General features: G+C 37.0%; 1 protein-coding gene across 4 annotated transcripts in view; it reads left to right on the top strand.

The window, feature by feature from the left end:
• F8 (coagulation factor VIII) overlaps positions 1 to 18,719 on the top strand; it is a 159,820-nt gene that overhangs the window by 23,766 nt on the left and 117,335 nt on the right. For all 4 annotated transcript variants that reach the window (XM_038316790.1, XM_038316788.1, XM_038316787.1 and 1 more), the window contains 2 exons: positions 5,081 to 5,293; positions 12,721 to 12,789. In XM_038316790.1, coding sequence (XP_038172718.1) covers positions 5,081 to 5,293; positions 12,721 to 12,789 — 282 coding nt within the window. The remainder of the gene's footprint in view (positions 1 to 5,080; positions 5,294 to 12,720; positions 12,790 to 18,719) is intronic.

Genomic DNA, 18,719 nt, shown 5'->3' with positions numbered 1-18,719 from the left:
TGTTTTGGATGTGTTTTGGATTCGGTTTGCCAGTATTTTATTGAGAATTTTGCATCGATGTTCGTGAGTGACATTGGTCTGTAATTCTCTTTCTCGGTTGAATCTTTGTATGGTGTTGGTATCAGGGTAACTTTAGTTTCATAAAAGGAGTTTAGCAATGACCCTTCTGTTTATATTTTGTAAAACACACTAAGGAGTATAGGTATTAGGTATTCTTAGAAGTTCTGGTAAAAGTCTGCACTGAAACCATCTGGTTCAGGGCTTTATTTGGTAGGGAGTTTTCTGATGACAGCTTCTAATTCCTCGCAACTTATATGTCTATTTAAATTGTTAACCTAGTCTTGATTTAATTTTGGTATATGGTACTTATCTAAAAAAATGTCCATTTCTTTCACATTTTCCAATTTTGTGGCATACAGACTTTTGTCGTAAGATCAAATTATTCTCTGAATTTCCCTTGTGTCTGTGGTTATGTCCCCCTTTTCATTTCTGATCTTGTTAATTTGTGTGTTCTCTCTCTGCCTTTTGATTAGTTTGGATAGGGGTTTGTCAATCTTCTTGATTTTCTCCAAGAACCAGCTTTTTGTTTCAATGATTCTTTGGATTGTTTTCTGTGTTTCTGTTTTGTTGATTTCAGCCCTCAGTTTGATTATTTCCAGTCTTCTACTACTCCTGGGTGAATCTGCTTCATTTTCTCTAGAGCTTTCAGGTGTGCTGTTAAGTCTCTAATGTGTGCTTTGTTATTTTCTTTATGTGGGCACTTAGAGCTATGAACTATCCTCTTAGCACTGCTTTCATAGTGTCCCATAGGTTTGGGTATGTTGTGTCTTTATTTTCATTAAATTCAAGAAAGACTTTAATTTCTTTCTTTATTTCTTTTTTGACTCAGGGGTGGTTCAGTAGTTGATTTTTCAGTTTCCATGAGTTTTTAGGCTTTTTGGGGTCAGGATTATTGTTGAATTCTAGCTTTATTCCATGGTGATCCGATAGTACACAGGTGGTCACTACAATTTCTTTGTATCTATGGATGTTTGCTTTGTTACCAATTATTGATCAATTTTTGAGAAGGTTCCATGAGATGCTGAGAAGAAGGTATATTCTTTTCTGTTTTGGTGGAATGTTCTATAGATGTCTGTTAAGTCCATTTGGTTCATTACATCTGTCAGTTCTCTTATTTCTCTGTTAAGTTTCTGTCTGGTTGACCTGTTCATTGATGAGAGAGGAGTATTGAAATCTCCTACTATTAGAGTGTGGTGTTTGATGTATGCTTTGAGTTCTAGTAATGTTTCTTTTACATATGTAGGTGCTTTTATATTAGGGGCATAGATATTCAGGATTGAGACTTCCTCCTGATAAATTGTTCCTGTTATGAGTATAAAGTGTCCTTCTCCATCTCTTCTCATTGATTTTAGTTTTAAGTCAATTTTGTTAGATATTAGTTTAGCCATATCTGCTTGTTTCTTTGGTCCATTTGCTTGATAAACCTTTTTCCAACCCTTTACCCTGAGGTAGTGTCTGTCTTTGAGCTTGAGGTGTGTTTCTTGTAAACAGTAGAATGTTGGATCCTGTTTTCGTATCCATTCTCTTAACCTGAATAGGTGAATTCAGTCCATTGATATTAAGTGATATTAATGACCAGTGGTTGTTAACTCCGGTTATTTTTTCTGGTGGTAGTATTTGTGTGTTTCTCTTCTTTGAGTTGTGTTGGTGGAGGGTTGTCAGATGCTTGTGTTATTATGGGTTTTGTTGGCTTCCTTGGTTTGTGATTTTCCTTCTAGTATTTTCTGTAAGGCTGTGTTTGTGGCTACGTATTGTTTAAATCTGTTTTTGTCCTGTAATATCTTGTTTTCCCCACCAATGGTGAAAGAAAGCTTTGCTGGGTATAGTAGTCTGGGCTTGCATCCATGGTCTCTTAATGTCTGCAGAACATCTAATCAAGACATTCTGGCTTTCATGAAGTCAGGTGTAATTCTGATAGGTTTTCTTTTATATTTTACTTGACCTTTTTCCCTTGCAGCTCTTAATATTTGTTCTTTATTTTGTATGTTTTTTATTTTGATTATTATATGGCAAGGGGATGCTTTTTTGATTCAGTCTATTTGTTGTTCTATATGCTTCTTGTACCTTCATAGGAATATCCTTCTTTAGGTTGGAAAAGTTTTCTTCTATAATTTTGTTGAATATATTTTCTGGGCCTTTGAGCTGTAATTCTTCTCCTTCTTCTACCCCTATTATTCTTAGGTTTGGTCTTTTCATGGTGTCTGAGATTTCCTTGATGTTTTGTGTTAAGAATTTGTTGGATTTGTTGTGTTCTTTAATCAATGAGTTTATTTCCTCTATAGTAGCTTCAGTGTCTGAGATTTTTTTCTTCTATCTCTTGTATTCTGTTGTATACTTTTCTCTGTAGTTCCTGTTCGTTTACCCAGATTTTCCATATCCAGCCTTCCCTCGGTTTGTGTTTTCTTTATTGCCTCCATTTCATTTTTCAAGTCTTGAACTGTTTCCATTACATATTTGATTGCTTTTTCTTGGTTTTCTTGGGTATCTTTGAGAGATTTAGTCATTTCTTCTACCTTTTTGTTTGTCTTCTTAGTTTCTTTAAAGCAGCTTTTCACATTCTATTTAAGGTCCTCTACTATTTTCATAATGTTACGTTTAAAGTCAAGTTTTTCTACTTCTTCTGGAATAGGGTGTTCAAGTCTTCTTGTTGTATGATCCCTGGATTCTGGTGTTGTCATGTTGTCTTTCAGGTTGTTGGAGGAATTCTTGCATTAGCGCCTGCCTATCTCTTCCTTCAAATGCAGCCAGGAGAGTCTTGGCGTCTTGGTCCAATCTATGCTGTGACTGACACTCTGGGTGTATCTCTTCAGTGCAGGAACTGTTCCTGGGCCACGGGCCTCACAGACAATAGGGCAGGCTTTGGGGAGGCAGGATCTTGTGGATCAAAGAAGCCACTGCAGCAGGAGCTGGAGGGGCCATGTGCTCCCCTCTCTGGCCATCCACCCCAGGATGGCACACACTCACAAGTCTGGTTTGATCTCCTCAGCACAGGAACAGGGACACCTGGTAGTCCAAGGACCCTGTAGACAAAAGGGCAAACTTCGGGAGAGGGCAGCGTCGTTTGGAACAAAGAAGCCCCTGCAGCCGGAGCAGGAGGTGCCCTGCACTCCCTTTCTGGGACCTTGGCCCTGCAGGCAGACACTCACCCCTCTGGGTGGAAAACCTCAGTGCAGGAGCAGGAACTGTTCGTGGGCCAAGGATCTTGCAGACAGTAGGGCAGGCTTGGGGGAGTCAGGGTCATGTGGAGCAAAGAAGCCCCTGCAGCAGGAGTTGGAGGGGCCCTGTGCTCCCTTCTCTGACCATGGCACACACTCACCAGTCTGATTTGATCTCCAAGAAATATTTTAAAAATACATATCCAGGGCATATTTGTCATTCAATTGAGTTGAATTAGGCTAAAGATGCAAAAATGGAGGCAATATTACTGGCCTACAGAATCTGGAGGTCTCAACAAGAACCTAATTTTCACTACTTACTTTAGGATTGGGGGTCAAGCACCTCTGGAAGATACAAGGTTTTATAGCTGCTCCTTTTTAATCATTCACATGTCTACTGTGTGTGTGCCTCTGTGTGTGTATGTTCATGTAGGTACATGTGTGTGCTAAATAGGTCATAGGACCTAGCAAAGAACCTACCACTGTTCTACTAAATAGACATACTGAACCTACTTCTAATGACGTAATGATATACCCATATGTTAGTGCATCTCTCAGGGAAGCTTTTTTTAGTAGATGGCTAACACAGAGACCCATACTGGTCAAGGTGCAGAGAATGAGAGACTGTGGAATGCTCATCCCTAAACATTGCCTTCACCCAAGACTCAGGGAATATTGCAGGGAAAAAAAAAGAACAGAAAACTTGCAAGAGCCAGAGGCAGTGAATAACTACAAGGAAGGCTGTTGTGCATATGAATTCACAGTGGTTGTGGGTTGTGACAGCTTATCTTTTTGTGTTTTGTTTTGTTTTGTTTATTGAGACAGGATATCTCTGTAAGCCCTGGATGTTCTGGAAATTGCTCTGTAGATCAGGCTGTCCTTGAACTCAGAGATCCACCTGCCACTGCTTACTGAGTGCTGGGATTAAAGGCATGTATCTCCACTGCCTGGCTGAGTTTACCATTTTTTAACAGTAATTTTGGGCATAAAAATTAGGTTCTCATACTTTTTTTTTAATATAAAGAGAATTTTTATTGACAATGTTGCTGTAGTTGGTGTTTTTAATCTTTGGGGGTCCACCACCCACCTCACAAATAAATACACGGAAACTTATTCTTACTTATGAATACCCAGCCTGAGCTTGTTTCTAGCCAGCTTTTCTAATTTAAATTATCCCATTTCCCTTTAACTACATTTTGCCTCTGGGCTTTTATCTCTCTTTATTCCATATATCTTTCCTTCTTTTATACTCTGCTACTGACTAGGTGGCTGGACCCTGATGTCGTCCTCTTCTCCTTTTCTCATTTCTAGATCTTTCCGTTCTTTTCCTATTTATTCTCTCTGCCTGGCAGCCTCACCTCTCCCTCTTTCCTGCCTTGCTGTTGGCCATTCAGCTCTTTATTAGACCAACCAGGTGTTTTAGTTAGGCAAAGTAACACAGCTTCACAGAGTTAAACAAATGCAACAAAAAAGAATGCAGTACATCTTTGTATCATTAAACAAATGTTCCACAGCATAAATGAGTGTAACACATCTTAAACTAATATCCCACAAGTTGCTTATGTTTTGGAGGTACAGTGTAATGTTTTGACACAATGTGTTTTAAAACTTAAAAGTTATTTTGTCATATATGTATACTAAATAGTAATGGTATAGTATATGATGTTTAGTATAGATAGATATTGTGGAATATTTAAAACATTGAATATATCTATCTCCTTGAAAAATTTATCATTTTTTATGGTGAGAGCTTACAAAATCTTGGAAGTCTAATATGTAGACTCCATTATCATCTATGAGCATAACATGTTTCTGAGTTGACAATAGACACACAAAAAAATCAATTTTATGCCTTCTTCCTTTAGGAGCTGAATATGAAGATCAGACAAGTCAAAGGGAGAAGGAAGATGATAAAGTTTTTCCTGGTGAAAGTCATACCTATGTTTGGCAGGTCCTGAAAGAGAATGGTCCAATGGCTTCTGACCCTCCATGTCTCACCTATTCATATCTATCTCATGTGGATCTGGTGAAAGATTTGAATTCAGGCCTCATTGGAGCTTTGCTAGTGTGTAAAGAAGGTAATTATATGGAATAATGGAAGGACAAAACAGAATCTGTTGATAACTGTGAGCCTTTAAATTCTTTGCTCTGAAAAGGGGGGCCTTCCCCCTGGACATACTCATAGAAAGGATAATAATCCAGTTTTTTTAAACAATAATATCTATTCTGTGTAATTCACTGAACTCATTCTATGTAATACAGTGAACTCTAGCTCAACAATATCTGTAATCTGCAATTAGGTTGCTGCTTCCAAATAATTACTTGATTCCACTGAAATCTGTAGGTTATCTCAGCAGGGTTTCTTCTCTCCTTTACTTTTTGAAAACTTCGAATTTTCTTAAAAGTTTCTTGGAGGCAAAGCACATTTGTCTTTGTGATCAGTGACATATTGACTGGTTCAGGTGTTTATTTTGTCAACCAAAGGTGTACACAAATATGAGAAAATATGTATTTACTCATGACATGTTATTCTAATATTGTTTATCTGTTATTTAATTTATAGTTTAATAGCATAAACTTATAAAAGTAAACTTATTATATTTTGATTTTAATTATTTTGTGTGGAAAATCTGCTTAATTTGAGCTTTTTTGTTTTAGTTATCTATTGCTCAATAACTCCATAATTTGGTGGAGCAATAATAATATTATTTCTAATAGTTTTCTTTGGCGTCATGGAATTTGAAACTGTCTTGTGTATGGATACAATAGTATTATAGTAAAAAAATGGTCAGAGCTGAGATTACCTCAAAAGTATTTCATATGTCTTATATCTATGATTGAAAGGCTTAACTAAGATAATCTCCACATGGTATTTTTAGAGTAAGCAATACAAGGGGTCCAGACATTTTATATGGTCTCAAGAAAGAGTTCACTGGAAAGATGCATTACATTTCTAATCACTTCTTTTTAATTCTGTTATGTCATACCATTAAAGCTGGTCCATAGGACTCCATATTTTTATGGGGGATGAACAAAGAATCTAGGAACATACTGTTTCTGAATAATAATGAATGTGTTTCAGAAGAAGGGGAGAAGACTAGTGTATAATTACTTCATTTAGAAACTTGGTCTTTCTTATATTGAGTTCAGTTTCATAGCCACAATTAATAACAAAGCCCACAATGTGTTATTTGTATGATGTAAATAATGATGACACATATAACATACAAGTAAGTTTACAAGCAAATAGTTTGACAGAATTAACTTATCACTAGAGGTCTAGTTCTGGATAAGATGGAGTAAACACATTTTGCTCTTTGCCTTTGACTACATTCACTTATTTGACAAAAATTTGATAAAAAGTACAACCTAACTCTTTGAAACTTCTAAAAGTAAGTAAAACAGGTTACAGATAAGGGAGAGCACCAGAATTCAAAGGACCAGCAAATTGATAGACCTTTTTCTCCTTGTAGAATTATATAACCTGTATTAAAGCACAGCTTGAAACTTGGCAATGAATACTGTGCTTCCAGGAACTGGAAAGGTATCTTTTAGTGCTCAGAGGATGGGGAGAAATAGCTGGGTTTTTTAAAATTTATTTATTTATGAAATAGCTGTTTTTAGTCATTTCCTCCATTCTCTCATGCACCAACTCCAGCTATGTCCATGGCAGAGACAATGGCTGGCAACAGAAGCCTACAGGAACCAAAATCAAAAAACAAGGATCTGGTTAATATGTAACAGTTGACATCTTCTGATTAAGGAACCAAAAAGAGATAGCTCTGAAAAATAAAAAGATTAGAAAAAAGACCCCCATACCTTCTCCCTTCACCATCTCCTCCTTCTAGTCCCCTTTCTCAACATATCTTTTTGCTTCTGCTTTCATACACACACAGACACACACACAGACACACACACAGACACACACACACACACACTACACACACACACACACACACCCAAAAGACAGAAAACTTGCAATATTTGCTTTTCTGAGTCTGGCTTATTTCCAGTGGCATCTATCTTCTTGCTGCTGACATAATTTTATTCTTTTTCTTTGTGGCTGAATAAACTCAAATGTGTATATATACCACAAAAAAGAAAGAATAAAGGAAAGATCTCACACCCATAAAGGTATGCAAAAGAATTTGAATTTGCCTCCAACTAGCATATAATTCATGTAACTGACAGTGAAAACTTAAGTATGCATTTTAATACCTCAAAGAACCAATAAAATATTATATGATGCTATATAATAAAGTTAAAATAGAGAAATTAAGATATTAAAATGAGACATAAAAGGAGAAAGAGAAATAAAAATGCAAGAAAAATATAAAGAGATGATAAATTTATATCTAAACATAAGTACTTGTATGAGATGCAAATTATCTAAATACATTAAGACCAGAAACTATCACACTATATATAGGAAGTATGAACTGCTTTTATATTTTGTTTCCAAGAAACACATTTCAATAACAATAGCATGGGTTACAAGCATAAGGATGGGAAAAAGACAAAGTAAACATGAATATAGAGAAAATTGGAATACTGTGAATACATAATCAAGGAAAAGGGGTACTGCCATAGTATAAATATAAAGATATATCCAATAAAAATGAGAGTTCAAAAATAAACCCATAAATGTATGGTCATTTGATTTGGTAGATGCTAGTTTCTTCACAATGTTGGAAGACCTGGCTATACCCATGAAAAACAAGTAATGAAATTGGGCTTTTTCTCATATTGCATACAAAATTTAACTCAAAGTAGATCAAAGATATAATACAAAAATTAAAAGAAAACACTGCATCAAAATTTCATAACTATAGTTTTACCAATTATTTTTTAGATAATCCATCAAGCTTTTGAACTTTAAAGTATATTAAGAAAATAACAAAGATAATGCTTAGAATAGGAGAAAATATTTGAAAATCATGTTTGATAAGTGAGTTATAACTGGATTATGCAAGGAAAAGTTAAAGTCAATAATAAGACAACTTGGTTTTTAAAATGGGTAAAAGATCTGTAAGGATATGGATCCAAAGAAAAAGTTTAAATATTGAAATATTGAAATAGTCTCTGGAGATTTAGCTCAGTGGTAGAGCCCTTACATAGCATGTGAAAGACCCCTAGTTTCCATCCCCACCACAACAAAAATAAATAAAAGAATCAAAAAAAATATAGAAATGGCCAGCAAGCATACAAGACACCAATACCATTAGCCATTAAGGAGAAGTAAATCAAAATAAAAATGAGATACCACTTCACATTCACTAATATGGATCTACAGTTTTTAAAATAAGAAAAATAAAGGCTGGAGAGATGACTTAGAGTTTGCTGTTTTTGCAGAGGACCTGAGTTTGATTCCCAACTCATAAACCCATGGAATCTCTTGCTCTAGAGGTATTCAGTTACCTCTTCTGGACTCCATGGGTACCTACATTACATATAGCCACACAAGTACACATAATTAAAAAATGAAATCTTTAAAAAATAAGAAAAGCAGTAAATACTGAGGATGTGAGAAATTTTAGACATAAAATTGCTTTAGAAGATGGTTTGGTGGTTCCTCAAATTTTTATAAACAGAATTAACTTATAATTTAATAATTTCTAAATATAAGCACAAAAGAACAGAAAAACAGATATTCAAACAAAGCCATGTATATAAATGGCAGAGCTAATCACAGAAGCTAACTAGAATGGGCAATAAGCTGATTTTTTTTAAAAAAGAAGGAAGGGAGAGAGGGAGGGAGGGAAGGAGGAAAGGAAAGAAAGTCCCTCAACTAGCAATAGAAAGGTACTTCTCAATCTGAAATCTTAAGACAAAATAAAACCCTCCAGGTTAAACCAGTAATGATGGTATATGTCTATAAGCCCAGAATTCAGGAGTTGGAGGCAGGAAGATCAGGAATTGATGGCATCCTTGTTACACAGCAAATTGAAGGCCAGCCTGAGATGCTTGAGCCTTATCTCAAAAATAAAATTTTAGAAGATCAACAAGATCCTACGGTTAATCTCACAGTGATGAAAAAAATAAGTGCTTTTATACTAATAAGACTTGGAATAAGACTCTTTAACTACTTTTATTTGATATAGCATTGACAATCTTGCCTATGATAATATAAGATTAAAAAGCATAGATTGCATTATTATTGCTCCTATTTGCATAAAACATAGTTGATTAAGTATAAAAATCCAAGAGAACTTTTAAATAAAATTCCTATAAATAACAAAGTTGGAAAGGCTTGCAGAACTCAAGATCAACAGATAAAAATCAGTTGTACTCCACATACCATCAAAGAATAATTAGAAATACATTTTTACTATGATTGATTTTACTGAGCTATACATTTTTCTATGCTCTCCTCCCTTTCTCTCCCCTCCCCTTTTACCCTCTCCTCTTGACAGAGGTTTCTGTCCTGCCTGGTCCTGCATCCCGTCAGTACCAAAGAAACGCACACAGGCCTACATTAATTATAAACTGATTGGCCTATTAGCTTAGGCTTCTTATTAACTCTTACATCTTAAATTAGCCCATAATCCTTGTATGTGTTAGCCACATGGCTCAGTACCTTTTGTCAATGAGGCATTCCCATCTTGCTTCCTTTGCATCAGGATGACGATTTGCAGACTCAGACTTTCTTCTTCCTATAATTATGTTCTGGTCACTCCACCTCTACTTCCTGCCTGGCTACTGGCCAATCAGCATTTTATTAAACAACTGACAAACCTTTACAGGGTACAAGACCATTGTCCCACAGCACTCTTCTATGGTCCCCATGCTCCCAATTTACTCAGAAGATCTTGTCTTTTTCTACTTCCCATGTACATTATTAGATCCATGCATGTCTCTCTTAGGGTCCTCGTTGTTGTCTAGGTTCTCTGGGATTATGAATTATACGCTGGTAGAAATACATTTTTAAATACATTTAAAATGCATTTTTAAACAAAATATGTACAATTGCTTGCAAAATTAAAACTACAAAATGTAGATGAAAGAAATCAAAGAAAACTTAAGTGGAGAAATACACTATGCTCATAAATGTGCTAATTAGTTTTTTGTCAGCTTGACATGAACTAGTCATTTTAGAAAGGGAACCTCATTTGAGAAAATGCCTTCTTAAGGTTGGCCTGTAGGACATTTTCTTAACGATTGTTATGAGAGAACACAGTTAACTGTGAGTGGTACCATCACTAGCAAGTAGTCCTGGGTGCTATGAAAAAGCAGGCTGGACAAAGTAAGGATGGAGAGCAAGCCAGTAAGCAATGTTCTTCCATGTTTCTGCTTCAGTTTCTGTATCAAGGTTTCCACCTTGAGTTCCTGCCCCGACTTTCTTCAATGATGGACTACAACTGTAAGCTGAACACCCTAATTTACTTTTGGTCATGGTGTATTATCACAACAATAGAAAGCAAACTGTAACAGTGGGCTACAAGATTCAACACAGTAAAGATATCTGTTCCCACCAATGTACACATTTAATGTAATACCAGTCAGACTTCAAGTATAGCTTTTGTTGATGTACACAAATTTAATCTAAAATTTCTGTAGAAGGTCAGTTGCTAAATTAAATATATTTTACAAAATAATAGAATTTATTAATTACTCTACCCTAATTTATAGCTTACTATACAGCTGAACTATTGTTGCAGATTTCTCAGAAGTTAATGAAATAAGATAAACAGGCCAGTAGATCCACAAAAGACTGATTTGGTGTAAATACAATCAATGGAGAAAGGGTAATTTCTTCTACAAATGGTGTTAGAATAACTGGGCATTCATATGCAAAAATGAATCACAACCTAAATCATACTCCTTATAAAATAGTAACAAAACAGATTAAAGTCTTAAAATGTAATATTTAATAACTTAAAATTTTTAGGAAACCTAATAGGAAGTATTATTGTTGGGGAAAAGAGAAAGGTCTAAAATTGGCTCCAAAAGCTATTAAAAGTCACACTAAAAAGAAAACATGGAAGGGGGACTTGTTGGAAAGAAAGCAGACAGAGAATGAGATGAGGGAGTGGTGGTTAAAAATAACTAATATATGAAACTGCCAACAAATTGAAAAAAATGTGAGTGTATAAACTGGACTGTGTCAAAATAAATAACTTTGTGAAATATACTTTTGAGAATGGGGGAGAAAGCCAGGCACAGTGACACATCTGTACCCATGTACAAATGTGTACCCACACATACACCAACATATATTGAAACCAGGCAGTGGTGGTGCACACCTTTAATCCCAGCACTCAGGAGGCAGAGGCAGGCAGATCTCTGTGAATTCAAGGCCAGCCTGGTCTACAGAGTGAGTTCCAGGACAGGCTCTAAAGCTACACAGAGAAACCCTGCCTCAAAAGCCCCCCCCAAAAGTTATATTGACAAATGTTTAAAATGTAAGTTTAGTTATTTTTTTACCCATAACTTTTATTCCTTTGTAATTACATAAGTATAAAGATACAAGAGAAATAGAAGATTCCTACATTAATTGTCCAGATACACATGTCATTAACAAATTTTCTGCTGTGAAATCTATCTATCTATCTATCTATCTATCTATCTATCTATCTATCTATCTATCTATCTCTATCTATCTATCTATCTATCTATCATCTATCTATCTATCTATCTATCTATCTATCTATCTATCTATCATCTATCTATCATCTATCTATCTATCTATCTATCTATCATCTATCTATCATCTATTTATCTATCTATCTATCTATCTATCTATCTATCTATCTATCTATATCTATCTCCATGTGTTTTATTTGGGTTTGTATTTTTGTATTTTAAATTCCATTTTCTAGGAACTCAGGGTTTTTTAATTTTACAAAAGTAATGATTTAGAAGAAATTGGAAATTTGCATAAATAATTGTTAAGTTTCAAGCCCAGGAAAAATGGCTGAGGTACCTATTTAACATATCAAACAGGACCTGGCTTCCAGGTTTCCCCAGCATCCCTCAGTCTCTACCTTTTACAAGGTATAGTTTGCATACCCTATCTATCCTTTACCCTAAATTCTCCAGGCCAGAGTCTGGGCTGACCTTCCTCAAGAGGCTCTTCCCTATATAATCCAGACATTTTGGTTACCTGCCCCTTTTGTACCTTTGGTCTCCTGGCTGCTGCATCTGGTTCTCCTCCCAACTCTACCACATAGTTCAGCTCAGTTTGGTCATGTACATTAATGACTCTCCCGGATGTCCCTGCCTCTGAGGCCTATGCTTTCCCACGTATCTATAATAAACTTTCTTCTACAACATACACAGGAATATTCATGTCCTTTCCATTCCTTTTCTTTTGTTTTTCATTTAGTAACCATATTTTTCATTTTAGAAACATCACTTTAAAAGAACATTATTAAGCAAAGTTTACCTTAGTCAAAGGACTTCATTTTTTCTGCTCAAATGGTTTGTTATGAAATGGGTCCTTTTTGTGGCAATATTCAACAAAGGCGTTTTAAATGGACAATAAATACTCTCACTTCTTTTTCAGGAAGTCTGTCCAAAGAAAGAACACAGATGTTGCACCAATTTGTACTACTTTTTGCTGTGTTTGATGAAGGTTAGTGAGCTTCAGTTAGATATTTGAATTCCAAAAGAAGTCAAATATGTTACCAGTACATTTATCCTATGTTGGAGAATGTGGGCTGCATATGTTCAGAAAAGATATTGATTATAGGAAGACCACAAAGTGTATTACTGTTCAGGAGTGAAGGAAATGGGGGACAAGAATGATTCTAAGACAAAAATTCACCCTAAGTTCAAATTGCATCTATGAAGTAAAACATAGAGCAGCCTGGGTTTAGGTAATAAATACTTTTGTCTCTACTTCTTAAATATCTTCTGAAGCATTAATCTAAATAATCTTATTAATAAAAAAATCAGGAGTCAAATATTGGGGTAAGAACCTGAAAGATCAGAGAACAGGAAGCACCCACCAGTTGCTTACTGTTGTAATGAGATCCATTTGTTTGTTCCCGTCTGCTAAGCCCTGAAATAATCACACAGAAACTATATTATTTAAAACACTGCTTGGCCAATGACTCTAGTGTATTTCTGGCTAACTCATATCTTTTTTTTTTCAGAAATATTTTCTTTTATTATTATTTTTTCTTTTTTTCTCATTTTTTTATTAAAATTTTCCATCTCCTCCCCTCCTCCTCCCCCTTCCCTCCCCTCCCTTCCACCCATACCCCCACTCCACCCCTCTCCAAGACAAAGAGCCATCAGGGTTCCCTTCACTATGTTAAGTCCAAGGTCCTCCCAGCTCCCCCTAAGTCCAGGAAGGTGAGCAACCCAACTGACAAGGCTCACAGTGAGCCCATCCATGCTGTAGAGTTCAAGCTCATTGCCGTTGTCCTTGGTTTCTCAGGCCTCCTCCACTGTCAGCCACATTCAGAGAGTCTGGTTTGGTCCCCTGTTCCATTAGTCCCATTCTAACTGGACTTGGTGGTCTCCCATTAGATCTGTCCCACCGTCTCAATGGGTGAATGCACCCCTCATGGGTCCTGACTTCCTTGCTCATGATCTCCTTATGCTCCTCATCAGGACCTTGAGAGCTCAGTCCGGTGCTCTATGTGGGGCTCTGTCATTTTCTCCATCCAACGCCAGGTGAAGGTTCTATGGTGATATGCAAGATATTCATGAGTATGGCAATAGGATCTGGACATTTCTGGCACCCTCTCCTCAGCTGCCCAAGGAACTAGCTGGGGGCGTCTTCCTGGACACCTGGGAACCCCTCTAGAGTCAAGTCTCTGCCAACCGTAGAATGGCTCCCTTAATTAAGATATATAATTCCTTGTTCCCATATTCACCCTTCCTATATCCCAACCATCCTATTCCCCCAAGCTCTTCCCATCCTCTAACCCCACTGGCAGGGTCAGCTATTCAGGGTCCTCTGAAGGGGCGCTAACCTGCAAGACATGGGCTGAAGAAGAGGAAGGAAACCAAGCAAGATTCTATTATCAAGGTCTCCGTTTATTGGGGTGAAAGTTACAGCTTATATACCCTTGAATGGGGTGGAGGTAGGGGTAGGCAGGAACTCTGCCGGGGTAACTGAAGGTCATCAGCCAGCACCTGGTGTAAGCCGAAGCATGTGATTCATTAACATTGGAGTAAGGGGTGGGTTCCGTTAACAGATGTGATCCATTAGCATTGGAGTAAGGGGTGGGTTCCATTAACGGATAGCTCTCAAGATAGTTTGGGGTGAGGGGTGGGATCTCTGTAAACATCCTTAGGGCAATGACCTCTGCTATCCCTGTAAGGACGATGGTCCCTGACAAATCTATCCTTAGGAAAATGGTCCCTGACAATCCTCCACTTCACACTTTTCTCTCCCCATCCCCCCATCCCCCCATCCCACCCCACCCCCATGTTCCAATTTTTTGTCCGGCAATCTTGTCTACTTCCAATATCCAGGAGGATAACTATATGTTTTTCTTTGGGTTCACCTTCTTATATAGCTTCTCTAGGATTTTTTCCGAATTATAGGCTCGATGTCCTTTATTTATGGCTAGAAACCAATTATGAGTGAGTACATCCCATGTTCATCTTTTTGGGCCTGGGTTACCTCACTCACTTTGTAATATGATTAGGCATCTCTTGGGTAAATTCCCAACAGTGGGATTGCTGGGTCCTGGGGTAGGTTGATCCCAAATTTTCTGAGAAACCTCCACACTGCTTTCCAAAGCGGTTGTACAAGTTTGCATTCCCACCAGCAATGGATGAGTGTACCCCTTACTCCACAACCTCTCCAGCAAAGGCTATCATTGGTGTTTTTGATTTAGCCACTCTGACAGGTGTAAGATGGTATCTCAATGTTGTTTTGATTTGCATTTCCCTGATGGCTAAGGAGGTTGAGCATGCCCTTAAGTGTCTTTTGGCCATTCGAACTTCTTCTGTTGAGAATTCTCTGTTCAGTTCAGTGCCCCACTTTTTAATTGGGTTAGTTAGCATTTTAAAGTCTAGTCTCTTGAGTTCCTTATATATTTTGGAGATGAGACCTTTGTCTGTTGCGGGGTTGGTGAAGATCTTTTCCCAGTCAGTAGGCTGCCTTTTTGTCTTAATGATAGTGTCCTTTGCTTTACAGAAGCTGCTCAGCTTCAGGAGGTCCCATTTATTCAATGTTGCCCTTAATGTCTGTGCTGCTGGGGTTATACGTAGGAAGCAGTCTCCTGTGCCCAAATGTTGTAGAGTACTTCCCACTTTCTCCTCTAACATGTTCAGTGTGTTCAGATTGATATTGAGGTCTTTAATCCATTTGGACTTGAGTTTTGTGCATGGTGATAGATACGGATCTACTTTCATTCTTCTACAGGTTGACATCCAGTTATGCCAGCACCATTTGTTGAAGATGCTTTCTTTCTTCCATTGTGTGCTTTTAGCTCCTTTATCGAAAATCAAGTGTTCATAGGTTTGTGGGTTAAGATCCGGGTCTTCTATTCGATTCCATTGGTCGACTTCTCTATTTTTATGCCAGTACCAAGCTGTTTTCAATACTGTAGCTCTGTAATAGAGTTTGAAGTCAGGGATGGTAATGCCTCCAGAAGTACCTTTATTGTATAAGATTGTTTTGGCTATCCTGGGTTTTTTGTTCTCCCATATAAAGTTGATTATTGTCCTCTCAATATCTGTGAAGAATTTTGATGGGATCTTTAAGGGGATTGCATTAAATCTATAGATTGCCTTTGGTAGTATTGCCATTTTTACTATGTTGATCCTCCCAATCCAAGAGCAAGGGAGATCCTTCCATTTTCTGGTATCCTCTTCAATTTCTTTCTTCAAAGAGTTAAAGTTCTTGTCAAATAGGTCTTTCACTTCCTTGGTTAGAGTTACCCCAAGATATTTTATGCTATTTGTGGCTATCATGAAAGGTGACGCTTCTCTGATTTGTTTCTCTGCTTCCTTATCCTTTGTATATAGGAGGGCAACTGATTTTTTGGAGTTGATCTTGTATCCCGCCACGATACTAAAGGAGTTTATCAGCTGTAGGAGTTCTTTAATGGAGTTTTTGGGGTCGCTTATGTAGACTATCATATCATCTGCAAATAACGAAAGTTTAACTTCTTCCTTTCCAATTCAAATCCCTTTGATCCCCTTGTGTTGTCTTATTGCTATTGCTAGAACTTCAAGCACTATATTGAAGAGATAAGGAGAGAGTGGACAGCCTTGTCGTGTTCCTGAATTTAGTGGGATGGTCTTGAGTTTCTCTCCATTTAATTTGATGTTAGCTGTCAGCTTGCTGTAAATAGCCTTTATTATATTTAGGAATGACCCTTGTATCCCTAATCTCTCCAAGACCTTTATCATAAAGGGGTGTTGAATTTTGTTAAATGCTTTTTCAGCATCTAATGAGATGATCATATGGTTTTTATCCTTCAGTTTATTTATATGATGGATTACATTGATAGATTTTCGTATGTTGAACCAGCCCTGCATCTCTGGGATGAAGCCTACTTGATCATAGTGGATAATTTTTCTAATGTGTTCTTGGATTCTGTTTGCCAGTATTTTATTGAGAATTTTTGCATCGATGTTCATGAGTGAGATTGGCCTGTAATTCTCTTTCTTGGTTGAGTCTTTGTGTGGTTTAGGTATCAGGGTAATTGTAGCTTCATAAAAGGAATTTGGCAATGACTGTTCTGTTTCTATATTATGAAATACATTAAGGAGTATAGGTATTAGGTCTTCTTGGAAGTTCTCGTAGAATTCTGCATTGAAGCCATCTGGTCCTGGGCTTTTTTTGATAGGGAGGTTTCTGATAACAGTTTCTAATTCTTTGCGACTAACAGGACTATTTAGATTGTTCACCTGGTCCTGGTTTAACTTTGGTATATGGTACTTATCTAAAAAAGTGTCCATTTCTTTTACATTTTCCAATTTTGTGGCATACAGGCTTTTGTAGTAAGATCTAATGGTTCTCTGAATTTCCTCTGTGTCTGTGGTTATGTCCCCCTTTTCATTTCTAATCTTATTAATTTGTGTGTTCTCTCTCTGCCATTTGATTAGTTTGGCTAGGGGTTTATCAATCTTGTTGATTTTCTCCAAGAACCAGCTTTTTGTTTCATTGATTCTTTGGATTGTTTTCTGTGTTTCTATTTTGTTGATTTCAGCCCTCAGTTTGATAATTTCTAGTCTTCTACTCCTCCTAGGTGAGTCTGCTTCTTTCTTTTCTAGAGCTGTCAGGTGTGCTGTTAAGTCTCCAATGTGTGCTTTTTCTGTTTTTTTTTTTTAAGTGGGCACTTAGTGCTATGAACTTTCCTCTTAGCACTGCCTTCATTGTGTCCCATAGGTTTGAGTATGTTGTGTCTTTATTTTCATTAAATTCAAGGAAGACTTTAATTTCTTTCTTTATTTCTTCCTTGACCCAGGTGTGGTTCAGTAGTTGACTGTTCAGTTTCCATGAGTTTGTAGGCTTTCTGGGGGTAGCATTGTTGTTGAATTCTAATTTTAATCCATGGTGATCTGATAAGATGCAGGTGGTTACTAATATTTTTTTGTAACTGTGGAAGTTTGCTTTGTTACCGAGTATGTGGTCAATTTTTGAAAAGGTTCCATGAGCCGCAGAGAAGAAGGTATATTCTTTCCTGTTTGGGTGGAATGTTCTATAGATGTCTGTTAAGTCCATTTGGTTCATTACCTCTATTAAGTCTCTTAATTCTCTGTTAGGTTTCTGTCAGATTGACCTGTCCATTGGTGAGAGAGGAGTGTTGAAGTCTCCCACTATCAGTGTGTTTGGTTTGATTGGTGTCTTGAGTTCTAGTAATGTTTCTTTTATATAAGTAGGTGCTTTTGTATTAGGGGCATAGATATTCAGGATTGAGACTTCATTCTGATGGATTTTTCCTGTAATGAGTATAAAGTGTCCCTTTCCATCTCTTCTGATTGATTTTAGTTTGAAGTCAACTTTGTTAGAAATTAGTATGGCCACACCTGCTTGTTTCTTAAGTCCATTTGCTTGATAAACCTTTTCCCAACCCTTTACTCTGAGTAGATGTCTGTCTTTGTGGTTGAAGTGTGTTTCTTGTAAACAGCAGAATGTTGGATCCTGTTTTCGTATCCAGTCTCTTAGCCTGTGCCTTTTTATAGGTGAATTGAGTCCATTGATATTAAGTGATATTAATGAGCAGTGGATGTTAACTCCGGTTGTCATTTTTTATTTGGTAGTAGAGATTGTGTGTTTCCTTTCTTTGAGATGTGCTGATGAAGGGTCGCTAGATGTCTGAGTCATTTTGGGCAACGCTGGACTCCTTTGTTTGTGAATTTCCTTCTGTTACTTTCTGTAAGGCTGGATTTGTGGCTACGTATTGTTTAAATTTGTTTTTATCTTGGAATATTTTGTTTTCTCTATTTATAGTGAATGAAAGCTTGGCTGGGTATAGTAATCTGGGCTTGCATCCATGGTCTCTTAGTTTCTGCAAAACATCTATCCAGGACCTTCTGGCTTTCATGGTTTCCATAGAGAAGTCAGGTGTTAGTCTGATAGGTTTACCT

The sequence above is a fragment of the Arvicola amphibius genome, chromosome X, assembly GCF_903992535.2.
Source record: "Arvicola amphibius chromosome X, mArvAmp1.2, whole genome shotgun sequence".
Classification (NCBI taxonomy): domain Eukaryota; kingdom Metazoa; phylum Chordata; class Mammalia; order Rodentia; family Cricetidae; genus Arvicola; species Arvicola amphibius.
Note: the sequence above shows the minus strand (reverse complement) of the source record. Positions and strands in the feature narration are given on the sequence as shown.